This window comes from Rhipicephalus sanguineus, chromosome 10, assembly GCF_013339695.2.
Source record: "Rhipicephalus sanguineus isolate Rsan-2018 chromosome 10, BIME_Rsan_1.4, whole genome shotgun sequence".
In the NCBI taxonomy this organism is placed as follows: domain Eukaryota; kingdom Metazoa; phylum Arthropoda; class Arachnida; order Ixodida; family Ixodidae; genus Rhipicephalus; species Rhipicephalus sanguineus.
The window spans coordinates 57,942,320-57,967,941 of NC_051185.1; the positions used below are offsets into that span (position 1 = coordinate 57,942,320).

Here is a 25,622-nt window from a genome sequence, read left to right on the forward strand (position 1 = left end):
TAATAATGATCAACAGATGCACATGCTACCCACGAAAGATTAGAGAATAAAAAAATGTAATTACTAAAAAAAATGGGTATTTAACATTGTGCCTTCAAAAACAGTTTTCTGACACAGAGAATTTGTACTGACTCTTGTTGTGCTTACATGGTAACTATGCTTCGAATGTTAATTTATTTACAAATCAAGGCATGTCATATACCTAATGTGACCATGCAAGGATGTTAGCAAGAGTGGGGAGGAATGGAAAAACACAAGACACACCGGGCATGAGACTTCGTGTGCTTAACCTCGGTGGACATGTCCCAACAACTCTGGGTGAAAGCCACGACACAATTCAACATACAATACTTCACAAAGGCGCTTGTTCAGTTAGAAGCTTGGGCTGCAAAGCATGCTCTGACAGGACATCTTAATGCTTGGGCATACAAAAAACAATTTGGGCATATTTTGAAAAGCTTCTCAATTTGCCCGACATGCCACCAAGTCATTAGCTTTGCATGGGCAGACACGTATCTGGGTGGCTTCGGTAAATTATGACAGCAGAATTCAGCTGCACAGAAAATTCGATCTCAAAAAGCATCAGCTACAGGCTGAACAGACAATTTGATTGGGCTAGTTGGTAATGATCAATCATTTCAGGTAGCACAACACTTTACGAAGGACGGATACAAAAAAGACAAACCACAAGCGCTATGAGTGCACATTTTGCAATAAATGTTCAGTTGAAGTAAGCACTTGTGATTTGTCCTTTTTGCATCCTCCATTTGTGAAGTGTTGCACAACCAACAATGACACAGAGTTTGACACTGCTGATCCCACACGCAGAATTTTGGGACATTTCCAATATCGCCTAACTTTGTGAAGCTGAGACCACATTGCTGCTGAGGTCAGCCACATGCAGCAGACTCTCCCGTAGCATACATGCAGTGTGCTGATCTTTACACAGCTAACAAGTTGCCAGACTATGCCTGCCGCATACCTTACATCTATGCAGTACACCAACTCTTGTTTATCAACATACAGCTCAGTCATACCTTCAAATCCCAGTGAGAAATATTCACATGAAAGGCTGCTCCTTTTGAAGGGCATGCATCACAGCTGCATGTATTTAAGCAATAGTTCTGCATATCCTGCCTTGTATATCACAAGAGGCTGTGAAGAGGCTAGGTGCGGCCACTACTGCAACAGCAATGGCAATCTTTTGCATGTGTGTAATAACACTTGCCACATTTCGTCTACAGTTCAGACGGATCTTCCCGTAATGAGCCCAGAGTGCTTTCTCCAGCAATAATCTTATTTCTCGAGCTGTGAAACGTCTACCTATGTATGCATGCATGCTGCAGCAGTTCAGTCTGTGTCTTAAATACGCAGCTGCAAGTGAGGCAGCTGAACATCTCTTTGTTCAAATGAGTATGCACGTGGGTGCGCAGGTTGCTTGGGTGAGCGAAGGCACGTGGACAGAAAGAACACTGGTAGGGCTTCTCGCCCGTGTGAGTCCGCAGGTGTACTCCCATGTTGTAGGAGCTCTTTGTAGCATAGTTACACAGGTTGCACAGGCGCACTTTGTCCACAATGGTGAACATCGATGGGGCACTGGCTTCGCTCGTCCCTGGAAAAATGGTACACAGGGTGTAAGCAGTACGGAAGGTTGCCCACAGTCACAGGTGGAACGATATACTCCTGAGGTGGAGTGTCTACAGATGCGGACGCAACTTGTTTTTGCCAGTTTCTTTGACTAGTGCACGAGAAAGGCAGGATACATTACGCATGAGATAAATTGAACCTTACTCATAGTCGATGAGTCTTGACTTAACCTCAGTGTGCTGCCTACAACTGCAACCTATCACTTTGATGAAGGCGCTACAGTGTTTGACGGGCTGTGCGACAAGCCGCGTTTCAGGTTCAACGTCAAAAGTATCATTTTCCTTTGCCCGAAACCATTTAATAAAAAACAAATTGTGCATGCATCTTGAGCCAAGATCTGAGTCGTTTTATGCAAAAATGGAACTTCACTGACTGCAGAATAATTACATATTTAATTATATGCTAATTACTATTCATTACTGAGATGCACAACAAAACATATTGCCACCATTTCTTTCTAGGAATATATCATCCAGTGCCTTGGAATTATGCTGTGGAAATTTCATGCATTTTCAGGCAGTTCTTCATAATTCCTGCCTGAAGGGGATATACAAAGTTGCAATATGAACCTGTGTATCTAGTCTTGTTCCCGTCTCCCATTGGAATGCACCCTTCAAAAAGTGAGAAATGCATTACTCTTGACTGTTTACCAACAGGTCTTCATGATAAGATATAACAGTCTTTTGATTTGTTCTCACTTAAAAAAAGAAAACTTGAAAATCTGAGGACGCTGCAGGTAAAATGTGGACAATGTGGAGCAAGCGACAGCAAGCTTCTGGCGCTCGTGCAAGCTTCTGGTATCCGATAACGATAAAGTAGGATGATTTTTGAGATTTCAAGTTTGGGGAGAAGGAATGAAACTGCACTCAATGGCCGCTTTGGCTCGGTAAGCAATCCTAACATGGATATTATAACCTTAAAAAAGCTTTCCGTGAGAAACCATGTTTTAGAATTACGTTAATATGGCCTCTCTGCCTCTACGTTCTGCCTGTGAGGCGGGTTATGTAGAGTCAACGTCAAGAGTCGACAAGATTACGGGTTTACAAATGTTATAAGCTTGTGCCCTGTTAAAGTATACTGCTTCTAGCTAAATACATCATGGTGTAGGTCACACAGATTACTGCTGGACCGCAGCAGCGAATATGAGGCTACTGCAGACAGGCTTCACTGGCTTCCTATTTGTTTACAAACCCTGCGTCTCAAAACTTTCTCATACCAAATACAGAGGGCAATGGAAGCATGTCTTTGCAAGTGTACAGGCAGCTTTATTAACTTTATTCTCTGTCTAACCATCAATACCTCGCCATCCCTTGACACTATAAAAAAAAGCACCAAACAAAGTCACATTCACAAAAGCAGCAAATCTGGAGTAGAGCAACAAATTGGCACAGGTACATTGGTGCTATCAGAGGAACTCAAGGAATGAAGAGTATACAGCTGTGCAGTTGCCATTGGATACATTAATGTTGAATAATAAATGGCTTCGCAACACAGGCAAGCAACAGAACAACAAATACAGCTTACGCAACGAGTCACATAACAAGAACAAAAAACAGAAGAAGAAACAGAACGATAGCAATATTTATCACAGGCTGAGTGGCGACAAAGATGACACGTTGATACAAATACAGTGTGGGAAAATACGAGAACAGGAAATATGGCACCAAGTGAACAGTCTGTTTCAGAGATGCTCCCGAAAGAGCTATATGGCACTGCACGGAACATGTGGGATCGACTGTGGTTCACTTAAATCTAGGGGCAACTCTTGACAATACATGCCAATACATTGTAGCGTCCCTTCAAGCACACGCCAAAAAAAAATTCCAAGTTTCATTGTTAAAAAGTGCAACTGAATATGGAATATTCAGGCCTTCAATCATGTTGCACGAAAAAAAATTTGGTTCGTACCTGAAGAGTGTGCTACTATATAACGTGCATGTATTCCAGGAGCAGCCATTGTGGTCCAGACAATGCACCTACTTGACACTCTGGTAAAAGCCAGCATGCAGCGCTGATGTTAATAATGGAAACACAGTAATGAAATTGTCGGAAATAAATTAAGCAGAGGATCGATGACAGAGCATGAGAAATTATGCACTTCTTGCATCAGAATAGTAAAAACAATTCTTTCCTGAACAATCGAATATTCAAGGTTTACAATAAACTGTACCTTGAGGGCATTGCAAATACTAAATAAATATAAGATAGTTGTCAAAATTTGCACGTTTAGAATACAGCTAATACTGCTCCTCTGTGTCCTTTACTCAATATTGCAACTACCTCGCATAAATTATGTATCCTGTTCAAGCCCTTCAACACATGCCAAATACCTTCCCATGGCACCCTTAGTATGTTGATACATGAGTTATGCACCAGAAAGCCGACAGCATCAAAATCACATTCAACATGACAGACAGTTGTACTGCATTACGAGATGTGGATGAGCAAACTATTTCACTTTTATGTGTAGTTCAACTTTAGGCCACAGAACCATGCTGCAGTGGGTGGCCATGTGTTAACTTCACTACTTGAGGTTCTTTGCCAAGCATCTAAGTTTCTCGGTGGAGCCGTTTTTGCATCATGATTTCTGAGGAGTGAGATCGCCGACTTCAGGAAAATGTGGTGTGATGTACCACATAGCTGAATAATTCCATACGCTCTTAGCCAAGAAAAATGATTACAAGACATTATTAATGCTAAAGTTAAATAACAGAGAAACAAGCAAAAGCTTATCACAGTGCCTTCGACTCCAATCCAGCTGTTTTAATTCTGCGACTACATCATACAGAAAGCCAAAAGCTACCTTCCGACTTTTTTTTCCTAAAAAGGAAAGTTAATTTTTTTCGAACTTGATGTCTCAATTTACAAACAATTTCATTTAGTATCATTAACATAATAATACAAAGCATTATGCAAAAGTGGGACCCAACAGAAAAGGAGACGGGATACAACACTCAGTCCAATCTTGTGCCTTCATAGAATCAGTTACAACGTAGTTGCAATCTCAAAACACTCTTAGAGTAAGAGCAAACTACTTGTTCTCAGTTACTTTTTACACTGCCCTATGCTCTTGCTCTGTTTATTTGCTACTATACTTTTTGTGTTGTATTTAAGCATGCCTGTTCCCAGACCTTGTAATGCTAAGATGCCCTGAGGGTAAAAATAAACGAAATTTAGTTTCATACATTGCAGGCAATGCTTTAAGGAACTCCTCTAGCTGCTCTCATCCACGAGAACAAAACATATACATCATTGCACTTCAGTGTGACATTAGGTGTCACTTTTATGCTGTTAAATATGACGCAACTATCATGCAAGATCCGATCAGAATGTGTCAAGTGTTGCTTCAATTGCTCTGTGGAACAATTAATATTTTTTTTTAGAATCCTTTGTAAAATTTACTCTTTGTAAGATTACCTATCTGCACACACTCAATAGGTCAGCTTTCTTATATGTAGGGTTAGGAAGTTATCATAATATCAGTTGAGACTAGCACTTATCCTGCTTCTTGTGTTAAGTTGTCCTGCTTGGGCTAAAATTTATTATGCACAGACGTAATGTCCGTACAAAATATTTTTCACTAATCATGTACACAACACTTCATAGGATGAGTCACAGAACAATAACAGCTGCATTGTGAGATCCATTGAACGAGACTGCCATGAGCGCTACTAGTTTTAACGTCATAGGCACACAACAAGACCAGGCAACCCATTTTCTTCTAGAACTTAACGGTGGCAGAGCAACAAATATGTATACACATGAAGCCCAGGGCACTTACTGAGCTACTTTGTATCGTGTGCACTTAATAACAAATGCCAAATATACTGGTTGACTTCACACTGCGCTCTTATTTTTTAACTTTCTGTACATGCATGTGAAGCGAAATTTTCGCGTTGTCTTGATTTTGCATTAAGTGTTGAAGACAAATAATGAGAAGGTTGCTTATGACTAGAAAATCACACTAAAGGCATACACTTTATTTAGAGGTCCTTTCAATAAGTTACAAATGTGACCAACAGCAGAATCTCTTTGGCAGTGAGATCTGTTGAGCATCTTAATAAACTGAGTAGCTTAAGCATGTGTGAGAGATCTTGTGTTTACAAGCAGTTACAGAGTGAACATTACTGCCATTACTACTGAGTTACTGAGTGAACATTACTGGTTTAGGGCACATCAGGATTCAGGCAGGGTTTGCCTGCCATGTATATCACATCCGCATATCACACTGAGTCTTTTTCAGTAATAAAATGACTTGGTTATTATCACATCAAATCTCACTGACTGTGGTTTGCAGTTCATACAAAAGGCTGCTCACTCTGAAGGGCGTACATTACAGTTGCATATCTTGTGCGCCAGGAGAGCTTCTGAAGAGACCACATGACGCAGCCGATGATGGAAAAAAACTGCAGTCCTTTACTTACAGGCACCAACACACACCTTATAGTTTTTATCCCTTCCTGATGCTGACCCACAAATACTTTCCTGTTATCAGCCGAAGGGCACTCTTATCTTTTTGACTCTTCCTTTTTGCTTCCAGCTCTTGAACAATGTCTAGTCGTGTCCGCGCATGTGACGCGACAGTTCGTCTCGCGTTTGAATTTAGACGTGCAAACGAGGCATTTGAACATCTCTTTGTTCCAATGAGTGAATTCGTGGGTACGAAGGTTGCTCGAGTGCGCGAAGGCCCGGGAACAGTGCGAACACTGGTATGGCTTCTCGCCTGTGTGCTTCCGCAGGTGCACCGCCATGTTGGAGGAGCTCACTGTAGCGTATCTACACAGCTTGCACTGCCGCAACTTCCCAGCGATGGTGAACAGTGACGAGGACGCAATGCTGGCTTTCTCCGAGCCTGGAGCAAAAGAATAACACAGGGGCAATTAGCGGCACAGAGAGGCTTTGAACAGTACAGCGCAGTGCACTGTGACAGCTGGCAACACAATATGAAATTGTGCGCAGTGAAAGGCGAAGCTGTACACCTAACTTCAGCTGCGTGCACCCTTGTGACCACTGCTTTCCATTCACACACAAAGGTGAGATGGCTGACTTAGCATCAAAATGTTATCGTTGTGCACGCTAACAAAAAATGTCAACTTCTGTTGGACTAAGGCATGCTTGTTCAAGGTAAAACAGATCACAGCGTAGGTCACACTGACTACTGCAAACTGCAACACCAGTTATACAGGAATACAGCTTTCTTGCAAGTACTCTATACCATAGACACTTGACGTCGACAATACAAGGCAGTAAAGCCAGGTCTTCATACATGCACGGCTAGCTTTAAAGGGCCCATAAACCACCTCCGATAATTTTTTAACATTTCAAGCAAATGCGTGCACTGAGATCAGAATGCCGTCACGATCAACAATGCCCAACGCAGTAGCGCTACGAGCCGCGGGTGCCCCACAAATTCCAAGAAACAATCCCTTCTTCTCTCCGGGCCTCTCGGCAATCCTCTGCCCCTCAGCATTCGCCACGACGTCAACATTTTCGTCTGCTCATGTCATCCACAAAAAGAACCTGTTTGTCTGCACACAGGTACATGTGCTCGCCACTCTTCCTCCTTGCACGGCGAGGAGAAGCACTCGGCCAAGAGGAGAGAAGAGCCGACGAACGGAGCTCAGCGAAGGAAAGAGTGAAACGAGCGAGGCCCTCTTTTGTATCATCAAACGCGTGTAAGTCAGCTATTACGGCACCATTTCGAAAAATTCTCATGGATACATGTGCATTGTAGCCTCGTGCACAACTGCAACACCACAACTAAATTTCAAGCTCTGGCTGGTTTAGGGGCCCTTTAAAAGTCTAAACAATAAAGGACACCAAATGTCTTTCGCAAAGCTACATCTATGAGGGTAACATGGCAAAGAGAAACACGCAACAGCAGTGCACACATGCTATCAGATAAAGTGAATGAGGAGACGTCCTTAGATCATGAAGTCATGGCTGATGCATGAATCGTGAATAAGAAATGGCTTCACAATGCAGAGATGAAAAAAGAAAAAGACAGCAGAGAGAGTCACTTAGTGGCAACATAACACAGAACAAGAAGCATGACAACAGCTGCATCAAACACAAACTGAGTGATGCTGTGGGTGAATGTAGACAAACACATGGAGATTCAAAAACACAGCATCACATGAGTGAGACCGCAAGCACACATCGACGCGCTACCTTCAGAACATGTTGCTATTATTTCTCCATGTTATCGATTTACAGAACAAGAAAGCCTGAAAAAAAACAGTAATACCAAACATTAAGGCATTTTGTACTGCACTGACGTACACATAACACATTCAAAGCCACATTTACAAAACAAACAGCAGCATTGCGACAATGCTCATCCCAGCAAAAGTACAACAAGCTGCAATTGAAAATAAAGAACACCTCACTGACTTTCACCTATCACAATAGTTCCTCATAAAACTAAGATATAAAACCTGTGTTGTAAAAAAAATGCACCTGCTCTATCAGTTCCATTTTCTGCACATTATTATTATCTGTAAAACACTTTGCTTTAGGTTAACTGTGCTGGTGTGAGCGGAGCTCTGAAAATGTGAGAAAAGCTGATAATTTGAGCATTAGAGCTAGAAAGCTGCTCATAAATGCTCTATAGTTGCAATACATATGCACACTCTTATTTTTTCTAAAAAATTGACTCTATCCAAAATAAGCACATAAATTTGGTTGTGGCCCAAATTTATGCGAGGTTTGTTGTTGTAACACTTGGCATGTCAAGTTGGAATAAACAAACACACACGCGCAATTTCAAGAATTTAATTGCAGTCCCTAATAGTTAAGAGATGGACAAAGTCTTGTTTACTTTCATTATAACTACACAATACATGTTCAAAAGGCTCTCGCAAAATAAGCCCATCTATGTGCAGCAACAACTAGCCCAATGCTCAATCCTGGTGAAAATAGGAAAACCACTGTTTCGCTGATTTCCAGACTTTTTTTTACAAGCAAGGACAATTTGCTATGCTGGCTAGCAGTGTTAGATGGGTCAACTGACACACACTTTTCACAAGCTTCACTACAGAAAGATGATTCATAAAACCATAAAAGCAATGGGAAATAAATGCACAAGACTGCATGAGAACAGAAAGAAAACGATCTTGACAAGCCTATACAGCAAAACACACAGAAAGCACAGCAAAATAGGGAAGATGAAAAGATAAGCACACCCACACAGTTAAGCTCCAGAAAGACATGCAAAGCTTCAAAGCAACTAACTCATATTTTAGCATAAAAAAGTATTTTGTTTCTGCATCCTGCACAAAAAAATACAAACACAACTCAGGTGTCTGGTAGTATTTACTTTGCTTTTATGACCGACATAAAAAAATGTTCTTTAACAGCACAGCTGCCAAGTTCCGCAACGATTTTGATTAAGCGACAGCAGTGAAAGCCAAAGGCAGTGAGCGATGGCATAGGAGGCATCAAACGTCAATCAAATAGGGGCCAGCAATGTTGCATGTGTCGAAACACAAAAATGGTCATACGATCAGAATACTTAGCAGAACATTGCCATCAGTTAGTGGCTTCATTATATTTGGGCATTCGTGGCATTAATGGCATCATCCGACACACCAACGAACAGCCAGTAATGCAGCAATGCAACGAGCACACGTACCTAATCTTTACCTACTATACTACTGTCCGCACACACTGAAGAGATTTTTGCGTGTTTAAGAACTTGCTTATTTGCAGCCAATGGTCCATTTTTGCTTTTAACGATAAAATTATGAATTTAGGATGTGAACATCATTTCATATTAACTGTAAAAATGGCTTTTATACTTGAACACTATATTAAAAATTATTCTATATTCAAACCCCTTCTGGCGCGATTCAATCGATATTTGATTCGGTCCCGAAAATCACCACTCGTACACCCCTAGGTTTCACAGACACAATGAAGTACTAGCAACATCTTCAGTACATTTCAAAATGTGGATAACCCTGGACTTCCAAAAGGTGCTTCAACTGCCTTATACAAGTTTGCTGTCTTTGACCTACGAGTAGCTTGGTTCCATGTATGTTCATAACAAGTTTGTTTCAGTGCAACGGGAGTAGAGCGTACACCACCAGCCTTCACAAGCCAGTTAAAATACCCCTACCAGGTGGAGGCAAATTGCTGCTGTTGCAATTATCTCTTCTTGTATTCTTGTAATACTTGTTTGCCCAGAAGTAATTAAGATTTATTTATAACGGTGCCAAGCTTCGTTGGGCACTATCTCTTCTAGTACTTCTGTAATCCCTCATCAAACCCAAGTAGCACCAGCCTGGCGTAACAATGTAGCACTGGTTTCCATAGAGAATGTACTGATGGTTTCGGCAAAAGAATTGATAATTTTGTGCGCTCAGCTTTTGGCATCAGTCGGGACAAGTTCTCGAAAAAGACCTTGTTGTAACTTCCACCTAGTCATTAAGGCAGCATGCATGCCTGTACAGATGAGCTTCATATTGAAGTTTAGGCTTCAGAGCAGGCTTCAATTTTCACGGACCGCTTTTCAGAAAATCTAAGGCAGTAGTGCGGCACCACAGACCTGGTAAGGGAGCACAAAGTAGATACTTAAGGAAATCGCTTTTAAAATTTAAATAAACTTCAAACATCCCAAAACTGCACAGCAAGTTGAGGGATGCCATGATGGAGGCCTCTGAATTCGGTTCGACAACCTACGGTTCTTACAGTATACGAGTATGTTTGCACTCGACTTCCATAGGAACATCTTCACCATTAGGATTGAACCCACATATTTGCTCTCAGTAGCTAAACAACACATCCCTTGAGATACCATACTGGATAATCATTAATTGACAAAGGCAGTTGTGATGGCATATTCTTCAAGCACATGCTGTTGGCTACGGTTGGAGTCATATATACAAATTTTCTAAACGAGCTATCGTGGAAGAATACCTTCCAAGCTCTATGCTACATCAGGTATGCGAGGTTTTGAAGCAATGACCTGCAAGTGAGGAAGCAGGTGATCACATCACACATGTGGCTTGCTTGGTTGCAGTATGCAAGGAACAGCTTTATCAAATGCTTGCAGCTCTCCCTTTAGTGCAATTTAATACGGACTGAGAAGGCCAAATAGCCTTTTCTAAGTTCAAGTGGATCCAGTGTTATGACCAGCAGATGGAATAGTGAAACGAGCTTTTATGCCTCTTGAAAGTAAAATGTAACAAGCTTGGATATAATTAAAGTTTGTGAGTTCAGGCACATTCCAGAAGATGACTAGCATGAATACATGTTTAGCTGTGACTGGATCCCTTCAAAGCGGCGATTTTGCTAGGAATTTTGCTTAAATTATGAAGTCCTACGCATTGCAGTAAACTATCCAACTTCACTGTAAAGTTTACCACTTTTAGAACTTTTCCTTTCTTTTCTTGCAGCCATAAAACGTTGCCTGGAACCAAAACGTCAACACATAAGTTTCTGCACCATGCATGTGCATAACGTGGATAAAATGGTGGGACAAAAGCTTCATAATGGTTGATTGACTGGCCTCTCCTCCCCATGAAATTAACAGCAGATGCAGCGAGAGCAAAGCTAATATATACATATATAAAAAAAGAATGTACGACAAAGAAAAACTTTCCTAACTTGGTCGGTTCTATGCAGCGGGTTAAAAACTGTCTAAGAAACGAATGTGTCGAAGTGAACATACTGAAACCTGCTTTTATTCATTTCGTGTGCATTTGTTCATAAATATCTTTATTCATGATCGTATCGCTTGAAGAAGGCTACAAAAGCATACAAAGATGTCACTACATCAAGGCAGATGATTTCAGACAGCCACTTTCTCAATTGTGCTGAACACAGATAAAATACAAAATCAGGATAAGTGAAAATGAAAGCCACTTGGCATGCACAATAACAAAAATATCACAGTTGCAACTGTTTCATCATCACTAATGTTTCGTTGCACAACACACACACACACCAATCTTCTTGGATTGCAATACAAAAAATATCCCGTAATCCTAATCATATTTCGGGTTTTTATCTGGTACTACACATCATAATGACCCAATGCATATAAATTAAGTGGAATGCCTTTTTCCACTGAACGAAAATGTTTACTTGTGTACTAATATTACAGCAGCCCTAATAAACATGAAACAGTAAGTTCAATGACTAAGTGGTTGTATCACAGCAGCAACAAAAAATTATGCTCAATGATGCTTGTAGGTACAGCAACCACAATGCATTGCCCACGATACCAACATGCTCATGTATTGGTACTACCAATAAAAACATCAATATTACAGCAACTTGACTAGATATGAAATAGTGCATCATTTAGTGGCTTTTTTACGAGATACCAAAGTGCAAAAATAGCTGCACCAAACAAACTTCAATCAAAGACATACCGCCCCCAACCTCCCAAAAAATTGTTACAAAGTACAAACATATGTAGCCCAAACAATACTTGCACCACAGAATCTCAAACAAAAGGCCAAGCTCGAAGTTGTGGTACAATTTTGCTTTTGTTTGAAATGCTGCAAGGTGATCCACTAATAAATTTCCAAACTGTGGGAATGACTCAAATGGCCTCAGCAAAAAAAAAAAAAGAAAGTGATAAATCAAATATTGAGAAACTCAAAGTGTTCAACAGAAAGACTAGTTTTGGCAACCTTATGGGAAAATTGTAGGCAGCTAGAAAATGTGACCTTGAAATAATTTCTGCACATGCCGAAGATAAAGCAACGCCAACTGCCCAGTTTTTGTCAAAGCTCGCAACAGATGAAGCAGACTGGAGAGCTTACTGTTTTCTAGTTTTATTTATGGGTGAAAAAGCCAAAGGGAGCAAACCTTTCTCAAGAGAATTAACTCCCATTAGTTCGAATCGTGAGGTACTGCAAGAATTAAGAGTTGCCGCAATTTTTATGTCTGTTATGACAGGGGTTCATCGGCTTTCTTCCGTAGTATTAAAACATAGCCCTCACACTTCCAAGAGGACTTGCTTGTGACAAAAGCATGGACAATACAAAAGCAAGAAACCAGAAGCTCTCTGAAAATCACCAACCATCAGCGATGAACAAGCAAATCTCAATAAAAAGGACCCCAGTGCAAGCAAAACAACAACGTTCCCATTGCAGAAGCAGAAACTGCTTGAACAGCTGAACACAAAAGCAAACGCTCACAAATGCATCTCGAAATGAGGCACACAAACAGACAAGGCAAAAGAAACTAATACCAAGCTTTCAGAAATTGCAAGCTCAGAGCCAGTGATGTTGATCACGCGACAGAAATCTCGTTCAAGCAACATGACAACACCCTTTCGAAGGCCAATTCTGTCCCAGCTCGTGAGCAAACTCAAGGAAAGTGACCATGGGAGGAGGCACACAACATATGTCGAACCTCTAATTATCCTTTATGCTAACACCGTGTTAAGCAGGTGCAGCGAACTGAGATTATCACTGAGTGGCCCCAGATATTCCAGGCACTGTGGCATAGACAGCAAACTTTTAAGACCTTTGCACAAGAAATAATTGGATGCAGTTGACAGGCTTGCTGGTGCTTGTGCATCGCACCAGCAACAACCCAAGGGCCTCACTGATTTGCAGAGGAACCGCTGCAGCGTGTACTAGCGGCTTGTCCCTCGCTGGGGCCAGCTTGAACGCTTGCTGACCTCGATGGCCGTGGGGTGGCGAGATCAGATGTGCAACTTCAGGTGTCCCTTCTGAGCACTAGCATAGGGACACAGGTGACACTCATATGGCTTCTCGCCTGTGTGCGTGCGCATGTGAATGGCCATAGTGGCAGCCCTCTTCGCGTAGCGGTTGCAGACTAGGCACTGCCAGCATTGCTCCAAACGAATGAAAAGACGGGATGGCTCGACACTGTGCACCTGCACGTGGGTGGAGATGTCACCGGAGGCATCAGTGACGAAGTTGCATAGGAGGCACTTGCGTCGGGGGCCGAGCTTGCGGTAGAGGCACGGCGATGCATCCGTGGTCGGAGGAGGTTCTTTCACTGCAAGGTTAAAGAAACAGACAAAACCATGAACCTCTGCAAGGCATCTTTTTGTGTTGCTCGAGACTTGCGAGAAAACTGGCTCCCTGATACGATAAGTAGTTCTTACACTGTCAGTCATGTTTACGTAAGAGATTAAAAGGAATAAGGAATGACAGATTCGAAAGGAAAGTGAGTAGGCAGAAATGGAGATCTTTCTATGAGTGATGAACCTGAGCTACGACCACGTGAGAAGTAAGGTCACAAGTCACTAAAGATAACAAAAAAAAAATGCTATATAAGAAGGCATACCATTAAAGCTTACTGAGCACAAAAAGCTGTCAGCATTCAAGCACACAGTAAAAAAAAAAAAAAATTAAGGCACACATGCAAGCTGGACTCTCAACTTAAGCTTGCAAGCAAATTCAAAAAGTCACTGCCAGGATGCTGCGGCACACACATATGACCCCAACCTTCTCAATATCTCAACAGCCACAAGCAATCAAGTGAAGTTTGCTCAAGACATTGGGGGCTACACTATGCACGAATTCTTTTAAGTGCGTAGCACTTTAGGGGCCTGGCTTGTGTCCATGCACTGTCTCGTGTTGTATAGTCACGCAGTAGTCAATACAGACCTAAAAAAAGGCTAACAATGCTCAAAACCAGTGTAAAATAAATTAATAACGTCTAAAATAACATCAATTACATAAATATCTAAGAATTAATCACAATAATTTACCTAAAATAGCAAAAAACGCTTCTGAAACATTCGGGCCAGACCCGCACCGCACAAGGGCGGGTGCCAGAGCGGGTGCCACCGCCTCAGCAAATGACTGGGTTGCCTGTGCTACGCACTTCCTCAGGTTTTACGGTAGTGAAGCCGCATTAAGCGCTGGATTTAGAACTACACCAAGACTACACAAGAACAACATTAGTGCAGGATTTAGCGCGGGATTTAGAACTACACGAGGTCCTAGACAAGAACGACGTAAACGTGAGATTTAGAACTACACCAAGACCTACACAAGAACTACCAGTAGCGCTATATTAACTTCAGAATTAGCGCTGGATTAGAGCAGAATTAGCACTACATTTTTTTGTGATCCATTCTTTTAGCATTTATTAGAGACAAATCTAGCAGTCACAGGAAAACTTTGACACCTGAAAATCCAGTGATAATTGTAAGTAAACTCACATATATCCTGCTGGTGTTTTGCTAGAGATGTGCAGGTTTTGGCACCATACAACAATCCCTATGTTGTTTTGACAGTTTATGTTGAACAAATACTTTGGGCTTCTATGTCATAATAAAATGTTATACCAATGTGGTATATGCAGTGCAGGGAGTGAGTTAGCAATCACTCCCTCACTAAGAGGAATCATTTCGGCATGCATAAAGGTGCACTCCAACACAATAGCAAAACAAAAACAAGCACTACTGGTATGTGATGGGTGAACAGCTAAACTGCTCCAAAAGCAAATAATGCCACATCCCTCGACCGCAAGGCTCCATGCAAACATAAACCAAGCAAAAGTAAAGCATCACAATAGCATCCTTAAAACTGCGATCAGAGACAAACATCACTGTGATTGTTCCTGCCACAAAAAGGAAAAGCAATGCAATCCAGGCCACAGAAGCCACTTTCACCACCAAGAAATGCAACACCACAAAATACAGCCCACAGAGCGCAGTTCACATAACAGACCACAGCAGACAAGAAGCCTGAGGCATACAGGCAAAAAAGCAGGTACATTTCACAACACATATGTTGAAAACTTTGCAAGTAAAAAAAAAAAGAGAGAGAGAGATAAATGCAGGTCGCCTTCTCCCTTTGCTGAAGCCCAGTTGTTAGGTACATAGGCTGAAAAAGAATAAAAGGTACAAAAGCAATTATTTCATTTGCTCAATTGTTGCCAAATCATGTCTGCGACAGCTTTAAGCAAATTAATACATAAAGTATGCCCTTTACATGTGAGGGCTAGTAGTAGTCACACTGCTAATTGTTAAGCCTCCATTAAGCCCGGTACAACAGAATCCCTACAGTACGTTACTTCTATCATAATTTATTTTGGGCTAAACATTGCTGCAGCCTTTCCTTAAAATCCTCTTTGTTACATTAGCAGTTACACTGAGAGTATGCTTTTTTAACACCAACTGCTACATTATTTTGCTATGGCTAAATTTAATACAAGAAAGCATTACGTACTGCCAAAGCAATCTTGCCAAGAACACAGAGCTAATAATGAGCTAATCCTGGAATGGTTTTCCTTTGTCAGTAGCCTTCAAACAGTCCCTAAGCAGATGACACATGTGCCAGGTGGTTGTCATTTTGACGCAGGTCCAGGAACATGGCCTTCGAGATGTTTCCGCACCCACCTCACATCTCTGAGGCCATGCCTAGAAGCTGCACATTGTAGGGTAATGTCCTTGTCACACGTCCCTTCCGGCAAACAGTAAGTTTCAGTATCAAAACCAACTGTTTCTGCAAGCTTTTCATGTCATTTCTGCTCATATTTCTGATGTTAAATTTTGCACAAAATCTCTACACCTACAGTGTCTCAAACTAGGCCTTTTATGTTGTCTAATGTTTTGCTTCCGCTGGCGTGCAAATTACTGTCATACAATCAAACATGACAATCATTGGTGACCATAGGCGTGCGCATGGGGGGGGGGGGGGGGGGCTAGTCACCAAAGGGGACGCGCAAAATCTGCCCCATACTTTGGCCCCCCTATTCACCTAAGAGGGGGGGGTGCAAAATCTGCTCGTATATTGACTTAGTGGGGGGGGGGGGGGGGAACTGCAATGAACCTTCGCACCCCCTGATGGGGAACCCTGTGCACACGTATGTTGGTGACTTGCAAATCGATGGCTCATCCGTTAGCCTTTCCAGCACTGTGCCAAAGCTTAATATCTTTGCACAGTACCAAGAACACTGCCGGCCTTACATTAATATGCTAATGTATCTGGTGCCCAGTCACACAGTATCTTGCCAAAGTGATAGCTTCACTGCAACTGATCACTCGTGAATGCCAGCCCATTCCACATTGCCGTAGAAGTGTGCTTCCATTATGGCCAGCCGCACATACTGTATACAGCAGTTTCTCCTTCCCTTCTTCTGCTGCACAAACCAAACAATAAAAAATTACAAGTGTTTTAATGAGTTATGAGGACAAAAAATGCGACCTAGTTTGCAAATTTCTAGTGATAAATATTTTATTACAGATGCAAAATCTTATTTCAATTTTTTAAAAACAAAAACCTGTAAATTAGTGGGCAGACACAAAGGATCCAGTAGCAGTAGAGTATCGGACTAATTACCGTGATGCAGCTGCTTATGTGTGCTCATAATATCAAAAACAAAACTGGGAACAGAACTAAATAAGAAAAAGAAAGAATCCACCAACAAGAGAGACACTCACAAAAAACATTACTTGCATTCCCAGAACGATGAACATTTACAAGAAACAAGGAGGTGTATAATACAGCAGAACAAAAAGGTGCGGCACGCTGCAACAAAACAGATTTCCAGGAAGAAGCGTTCATTCGGTGCGCAAAGCAGCTGGAAAGTATTCACAAAAGTTGGTGCATGATGAAATTTGTCGATATGAGGTACAAGACCATGTCAGTACGACAAAGTGCCAGGTCGTATACGCAGCAGGCCAAAGATACCCAGGCATAATTTGACCACTGCGCCGCCATAGACAATGGTCACCAGGCCTTGCTTTTCACATTCTTCTTCAATGCCTCACCTAGCTACATTGCGCTAGAAACTAAGTCATTGTTGGGAGACACCCCGGTGTTGGGGAAGAGTTCATATGAAGACCTTGTACTACGTCATAATCGCTGTGCCCTACAATCATGCACTGATGATGATTTGCTTTCTTAAAATATGCTATGAATAGGGTTGTATTACAATAAGATAAACGATAGAGAAGAAAATCCATTCAAACATTAACAGTTTTTCAGTGATCACCATTACTGAAGAGTTCCCGAGATATATCTCTTCTTTTCCTTTGTCGTTTGTATTGTTTATTTAGACCAAGATGTGGACACCTTTTATTGATGCTTCCTGTGCTTTAGTTTTAGCCTGGGCAGCTCGTGCACTTTCGTGACATCATTGTCAGAGTGACAATCACAATTAGAATATATTACAAAGCCATAAGTGCATATGGCAACACACCTCAGAAGCCAGATTTTCTGAAAAGATTCACCGCCTACACCTTAAAGGCAATCATTCGCTATTTATTGTCCCAAGAGATGGACACAAGATGACAATAATGCGATGATGGACAAAATTTTTGTTTATTGTAACCTCCGCAGTTTCAATTACCAATTTGTTCACATTATGCTGCTCACTGATGTCACAATTCTCAAGAATGTGCAATAATGCGTTTTACATACGTAAGTTTCTTAATTCTCACAGTTTTAACCCTCGCATAACCCTCACAGTCTAGTCAACCTGGAGTACCACGCCAGGCCTGTCCATTAGGCTACACTCTCCAATCATTTACCTTTCTCTCTATTGAACAGGTTTCATGATGTCCCCATTTGTGAGCATGATTTCTTAGCAATACATGCATACGCAAGTTCTGCAGACACTGCGTATACAATGTGGTGCGTGTGGTTTAACCATTAAACTAAAGTTGCCATGTTCCAACCACACGCAGGAAAGTTGGTGGTCCAACATCTTCAAAAGCAAAGTGGCCATGAGACAGTGGCAAGCATTGCCCTATATTAAAGTTCATGGAACTACAATGAGGACATTTTCCTCACATTCTCATCAAACAACGCACTGTGTTCATGGAATGAAGCAGTGAGAAAGCACAGGCAAAGAGCAATAAAACTGCACGCAATGCAGTACAGGTGAGGAACAAGAAACTTACATTGAGATTCTCAACTGGGAGTAAGAAAGAATTTTATTATAAAACAACAAACAATGGCTGCTCTGAAACAACATGCACACATTGTGTTTCTCAAACAACAAAATGATGTGCACTAAAGTGCTGCTCTTTCAGTTTGCACGGAATCACCTTCAAAGATACTCGTTTACGACACCAGCATTGCAACAGCAAACTTCCACGGAATGCATTGTGAAGCCTACGTAAAAGTGTCTCAAGCAACTAAGAGATTTTTCAGGGTTCCACATGGTCCAACGCAATGCAGTGCAGAAATATCGCGTGGTGCAATTAGAAAGGGAACATGCATGGTTAGCTGTACATCACTGATTACAGTTCATTTAGTCGTACAACAGGAAGGCTGGCAGATTATTCATAGAGCATTAGGACAAGCAATATAGAAAAAGTTGTCTAAGTTGTCTCCAGCTTGATTGTACAGCTTGTCTGAAGCCTGCTACCTGAAGTCCACTATATTTATTCATGCAACAGCAGTTATAGCTCCTGTTGGCTAATGCTCTGTAGCACTTGCCATTGAGGTAATTGAATGTATTCGAAGTAATATTCACGCGTTCCTCTCACATGTACCACTAATTTGACATTTAATTTTTTGACATATGCAAGTCTGCCTAATAATTTCTTATAACTCCTCTCCTACCCCTTCCTTGATTTTGATATTTGCAGGAAAGCTCCAGTTTACATGAGCATTAATTTTACTAGTCGGGGGCTTCCTTTAACGATGTGCCAAGATAAGCACAGAGCACAAAATACCAAAGCTAGCTTGCACAGGGCAGTACAGAAAATTAAAAACATTAAAATAGTCAAGTATAAGAAAAAACACTGCCAGACTTCAACAGCAGCTTATCTGCCATAATATAACTTGCGCTAAAAATGCCCGTAAGATGACTGAAAATTTCAATCTTGAATGAGCAATTAACCAAGTGGACTGCCTGTTCAAAATCAGTCACACATTTAATAATGGCACAATATATATACTAACCGTCTATAAATACCACCACTATAGTCTGCATTTTACACGTGAACAAGTACACAACGCAAGTTTCTGCAGCAGGAAAACAAAGGGGCATGCAAGATAACTGGTAAGCTTCTACAGGACATGGCACACAAATGCAATGTGGATACATGCAAATAGCATACACAGTTTGGCAAATGTAGCCCTGATGTTGCACTTTTAAAATGCCATGCACGAGACATGACATGACAAGAACATTATTTCAGTCCTGAGGAACTCGGATCTAGAGAGCCGGAGGCCCCCCAAGATCAAGTTGGTGGCTCTGCCCACGATGGGACAACTTTGTTTTTTCAGAGACAAGGTACTATTATGACAGGTTACTTGGACAGGATCACATTCTGTGATGCTTAATTAACAAACTGTTAACTGTTCCAATAATTACTTAATATTCCGTGCTGCCATCAAAGAACTATGGCTTGGCAGTAATGACAGATAAGTATGAATTCATTAACGTGCAGTGTTATTCTCGTGCGTCTTTTCCTTGGCTTCACTGTCTGTTGGCTTTGTATGGATGTAACTAGCAAAATCGGGCCTCTTGGTTCCATTTATCCATCTCACTAATCTGATTTTTTTTCCATGTTGAATGTAAGAGAGTGCAGAACAAAGCAGGAAGTACAGCAGTGCAAGAACATGCATTCGCGTCTTATGGCCATCCTTTCACAGTGCAGCCTATATCCATTGCACAGGTCTGACTAGGGCACACATGTCAAAGTTTCATGACACCGCATGATCACACCACTGCCTACTATCATGAAGTGGCAGTGCGCTCAAGACACACACATATTCAACTTGACACATTAAAAGATGTCTACTTTGTCACTCCCTGCATGGCTTGAGAAAATGGAGCTTTGCAAATAACCACGGATCCCTAGAACCACCTAATGATAAAAGAGAAAAAAAAGCAAAACGACACAAGAACTGTTCCAGCTAGACTACTCTAAGTCGCAAAAGGTAAGGGCCAAATTTTAGCTGCATATCACATGCCTGTAATGCCTGAAGATGCTTACTGACCAGCAATCCCATCACTGACAGCATACCTAACACAAGTGTAAATAAAGAAACACACTTCTGGACATAAACAGGACGGTCTGCAAAAGTCAGAGGTATACTTGATTAAACCATGAATAATGCAAAAAATGGCACAATTATAAAGCTCACAATCATAAAAAGTATACATGCACCTTTGGAGCAGCTGAACAAAAGCCACAAGCACTTGTACAGTGCAAGTGTTTTGGCAGGCCATGCACCAACTAGCCCAAGAATGTGTTTTAGTTTACATGAGCAGCTTGATGTCGCAAAACAGGACAGTGAGCTTCGAGGGTAGACTTGGCCTTGACCAGCATAAGTACTTTAATGCGTATCTGATTCCGAGTACGCGAGCATTTTTTGCGTTTCCCTTCCATGTCATGCTGTATATACTCCCTACAAAACAAATAAAAGAGATTGGCACTACCACTTAAAAAAATAGACTAGTGCCCATGTTTACCAGAACAACTGGCTCTGCTGGTACCGGCATCACTATCAACTCCAGGCGATGTGTCTACCCAAGGTACCAATAGCCCACAGAGACCGTGAACCAACAGGCAACATTGTATATAGATAACGAATAGAGAAGATCGCAGGTAAACATTTGGTCCTGCCTTGCACAATTGGGCAGAAGTCTGCTGTCGTCGCAAGCCATGGACACAACATTTCCTGCTGATGTCAAAATTGCGATTCACTCCTGTCGCTGACTCTCAAACCAAACATCTTCGGCCAAGAACAAAACAAATACCAGTGAATAGGGACCAAACAACAAATGTTGGCTCGGATTGGATCTGAATGTAACTGTTGGTACACAAAATGGCAAATTTGAAGCAAAGAGCATAAAGCAAGACTTGGAAGCCTGTGAGAAACCATTTGGCTGCGAACACTGTCCAAGGTTTAAAAAATGCGTGCCAAGCACTTTACACCATGAAGAAACAAACATGCCCTACTAAAACCTTGATTGATCTGGGCAGATCAATGCTGGGAACATCAGTTTGAAACAGGGCAGTGGCTAGCAACCTCCCCCCACCCGCGCCCCCGTCACATCAACCCAGCAACCAGCAAGTGACCAGCAGAAGCACTACCACTATACTCGGTTGCAACCTAAGCAAAAATGTAAGCCACAGAATCTTGGAGGGCCTGCCCTTCATCTGTGAAGTACAACTATGCTGTTGAAATGTAAGTACTTTTTGTCAGCTAGTGTAAATACTATGCATATCAAGAGCTAAAGGTTCATCGTTACAACCTAAAACATTTCGTTTGGCTGAGCAGCGATTTCAGAATGCTTGACGAAATTTACCAGGACATTTAAGTTTCCGTCCCAAAACCCGTGACACAAACCGGTTTCTTTATGGGCAAAACTATCTGAAACTCTCAAGAAGTGCTTGACTCGGGAAAATGAGTAAACGTTATTGGATGAAGCATTTATGCAAATTCTCTGTGGGAGAGACAGCAATGGCTGTGAGCGGAGCTGACATATTTTCTTAGGTTGTAACTGAGTATAATAAGTTACTTACTAATAACATAGTACTAGTTCAGGTGACATTAATGTATGCACCAAAAAGGTGACTTTTGTTTAATTATTACAACTACACTAAAATACGTGAAGCTATGTGTGGTTCACTGCACCATCCTCGAGCAGATGATAAAAAGAATGTGCAAGCTTCAAACGTGCCATCCACTAATCTACTGGCTGCTCCCTTCCTTCCATTCTTGCAAAAGCTGAGCACTATCCACTTTGTGAGGGCACCCCTGGGACGAAATATATTCACTTTTCAAGTGTGTACAAGAATCCGCCCCAGACTATTATAACAGGCAGCAAAGACTTCCTGTATTCAACATGCTGTGAGCCTCTTGACATCCTCAGCTCAAAGCATGACAGCATTCTATAAAAGTACTGATTGCATCACTACATCAAACATTAATGATAACTGTTCGCCCTCATCATCACTACTCAAACATTGTACCTCCCAAAAACTCCCTCTCGCGCTTGCTCCAAGCAGTAAACTAAGTATAACGACAAGAGCTCGACAGTGAACTTTTTAATTTTTGCCAGTGAACTTCTTAACTTTGACATTCTATCTAACTCGCTGCCATCCTTAGCTGGGTTTCCCATTCCTTGGCAACCATTCCATCACTCTAACTGACCACCAGTTGTCTGTCCTACATATTACATGACCAACCCAAGTGAACTGCTTGCACTTAATGTGAGTTAGAGTATCGGTTACACTTGTCAGTATCCCGATCCATTCTGCTACCTTCCTCTTAAAGTTACACCTATAATTTTCCGTTTGTAACTGTGACTTATTCAAACAAGACAGAAGTTTAGGGGAAGATGGAGGCCTGAAGTGATCAAAAATCGTTGAACAGAGAATGTTGAGGGAGCCAACGTTTAAACAAGAGGACTCGCTTTCCTCAGGGCAGAAGTTGGAGATTTATGCTCACCAGTATCTGACTCCTCTGACCTCTACACCACTACAAGAATACTACTCAAGCCCCTGGGGCAACCATTCGTAAGTACAATAGATAACTTATCACTTGTATCTTTAAAGTGACCTACCCACCTCATCCTTTTATTGATCTCTGATAAAATACCAACCACTCTGATCTGCTTTCCAGTCCACACCATTTTCTTTCTGTCTTTACATTTAAACTGCCAGTTTCAGCAATGCGATACATGTACATAAATATTACACAAGAGCAATACAACACAAACATGCATGCAATACAGTAATGGACAGCTTGATTGAGGAAGGAACGTGGAAAACTTATTTCTTCCATCAACTACCAACACGGTTAACAGTACAGACGAAGGAAGAAGTGAAGAAGCAGCCGCAAACAGGCTGTCACCCGATCTCATTCAGTTGTCTGGCCACCTGCACTGTCTGACATAGTGGAAGCAGTTAGCTGTAATGAAGGGCTCTAATCACTAACTAGGTAGCATTTGGGTTACGCTCTTGTTCGTTTACCTCAGTATTTCAGGACTGATTCATTTCAAAATTTATTATTTCACATATACCACTTTTTCTGTGGCTTCTCTTTCTGTATACTAAGTACCTGCAACATTGTTAAACATTGTTGCTGGGCAAGTTGTTAAACATCGAAGGGGTACATATTAGCGCAAACTAAGAAAGACACGAGAAAGAAGTACAAGGAAGCAGCCGACCTATCTGCTTCCTTCTACTTTTTTCTCCTGTCTTTCTTTCTTAGTTAGCGCTAATGTGTATCCCTTCAATATATTCTGATGCTGAGATAGAAGTGCTTGTCACAGCACCTGATTTTGACACACTGAAAAATACACAAGCACGCACACCTATTCAATTCACACAAGCCCCTCGTACGCAGCACCTATCCAGTGGCTAGTCTAGGTGCCCTGCCGCATCACTCCCACACTCGCGAGCGTGCTCCTTGAGACAAGCTGCATTGGCAAACAGTCGCAGGCACTTCTGGCACTGACACTTGAAGCCCGTGGCGGCAGTGTGCAGGCACCTGTGCGAGAGTAGCGTCACCCTCTGCGCAAACGACTTGCCGCAGCTGCCGCAGTGGAAGGGCTTGTGCAGTTGGTGGGTGCGGAAGTGGCGGCTGCGGTCACTACTCTTGGCAAACGCGGCCGGGCACAGGTGGCAGCGATAGGGCCGCTCCCCGGTGTGCTTGCGCATGTGGATGATGAGCGACGACCGCGTCGTGGCCACGTATTCGCACATGGGGCAGTCGCGGGCGTCGGGGCACGACGCCACGGCAACGGCGGCGGCGCGAGCCATCTCCACTCGGCTCATGACTTCTGCGGGAGAGAGAGAATCATGCCAGACGGGTGGCAGCTTAGTGTACCGCAACTTGATCCTTGCCGGGGGCTGCCTAATGTTAGAAGTGTCTACACAAACTCGACGGGGACGGGTTGAGTCACTTCGTAGGGGCAGGGAACCAGTTGTCGGGTTAACGTATAAAGAATGGCAGGTTGAACTGAGTGTGTGGTTGGGGCTGGTTATCAATCTGTCTGCAAACAGAAGAGAGGAACTGATTTTTATTCCATGGTGCAGCCCCCACAGTTGCGAAGACCAGGCTTCAATACTACCGTAAAATTCCGAGCAAGCGCCCCCTTCCCATTTTCGGGACATTTGAAACATGCGCCAACGACCAAGCAAGTGCCCCCCCTCTTCCGCCGTTTCTTTTTTCAACCTCTTCTCCGCCACAGAATCCTGCAGCAGCAGTTCCTAGGAACCTAAGTTCTTAGAGTCTTTAGATATGTGCATGATTTCTTAGTATGTTTACTCTGTGGTGCCTCAGGGTTGCATTCTCAGTTTCCACGAATATTTGAAGACCGCCTTTCCCCCCTTGTCATACACATGAAATTTGACACAAGGGTTCCCTCCAGTTCAGTAAAAACAGTAAATGCATTTGTATTCAATAAAGCATTTCATCAGAAGCACAGGTGTGCATGCTTCCCAGAGGCTCTTCCGCCGCCATCTTGAATTTCGGTCCGCGACCGAGCAAGGGCCCCCCTCCAAATCTTGTCCGATTATCTTTCATTGTAGGGGGGGGGGGAGGCTTGCTTGGGATTTCACGGTAGTCTCTAGGCCATACTTCTGTGCATTTGCATGCAGGTTCAGACTGCTGCAACAGTAACACAAGCTCGATTCAAACGTGGATTGGAGTGCAGAGATGACCCTGGAGGGCCAGGGCCGATAGCTGTCTCAACCCACACCTGTCGCTTTCGTGTAAACAAGGAGGATATTGAGAATAACCAAATTAACATGCTACAAACTTTTTTCAGAAAATGGGGATTGACATGTCAAAAAAGTATCACCAGAACAAAGTATAAACAGAACAAATACATGAGCACGGAAAAAGAAAACCTTACAGAATAAAGTGCTTTGTCGTTGTGCATTGCAATACAAACATTCTTCCTGACTTTACAAAAAACCAACCACTCGTTTCAACAAGCTCAATGAATATTGGCAAATTGCCAACAATGCAACAGTAGTTTAACAGGGTCATAGTGATTTGCAAAAGAGGCAAATGACCATTAACATTGCAACTTTCCTGCTGCAGCTGCACCCT

General features: G+C 42.2%; 1 protein-coding gene across 1 annotated transcript; it reads right to left on the reverse strand.

Moving 5' to 3' along the window:
• Positions 1-879: 879 nt before the first annotated feature.
• LOC119406406 (zinc finger protein 883) lies at positions 880-25,327 on the reverse strand. The gene is made up of 5 exons (XM_049420083.1): positions 23,925-25,327; positions 18,387-18,456; positions 13,348-13,849; positions 6,169-6,412; positions 880-1,659 (listed from the first exon to the last, which is right to left on the reverse strand). Exons 1-5 carry the CDS (start codon positions 24,686-24,688, stop codon positions 1,320-1,322), a joined length of 1,920 nt encoding a protein of 639 aa, XP_049276040.1. The 5' UTR covers positions 24,689-25,327; the 3' UTR covers positions 880-1,319.
• Positions 25,328-25,622: the final 295 nt, after the last annotated feature.

What these genes read in the sequence shown, in the direction of transcription:
- LOC119406406 (XM_049420083.1), bottom strand. Translation starts at nt 24,688, where the DNA reads ATGTTTCAAATGTCCCGAAAATGGGAAGGGGGCGCTTGCTCGGAATTT. An exon ending in GCGGCAGGGCACCTAGACTA is followed by an intron (nt 18,457 to 23,924) that starts GCCACTGGATAG and finishes CATTGCGTGCAG; the next exon opens with TTTTATTGCTCTTTGCCTGT. An exon ending in TCACCTGTGTCCCTATGCTA is followed by an intron (nt 6,413 to 13,347) that starts GTGCTCAGAAGG and finishes GATACGCTACAG; the next exon opens with TGAGCTCCTCCAACATGGCG.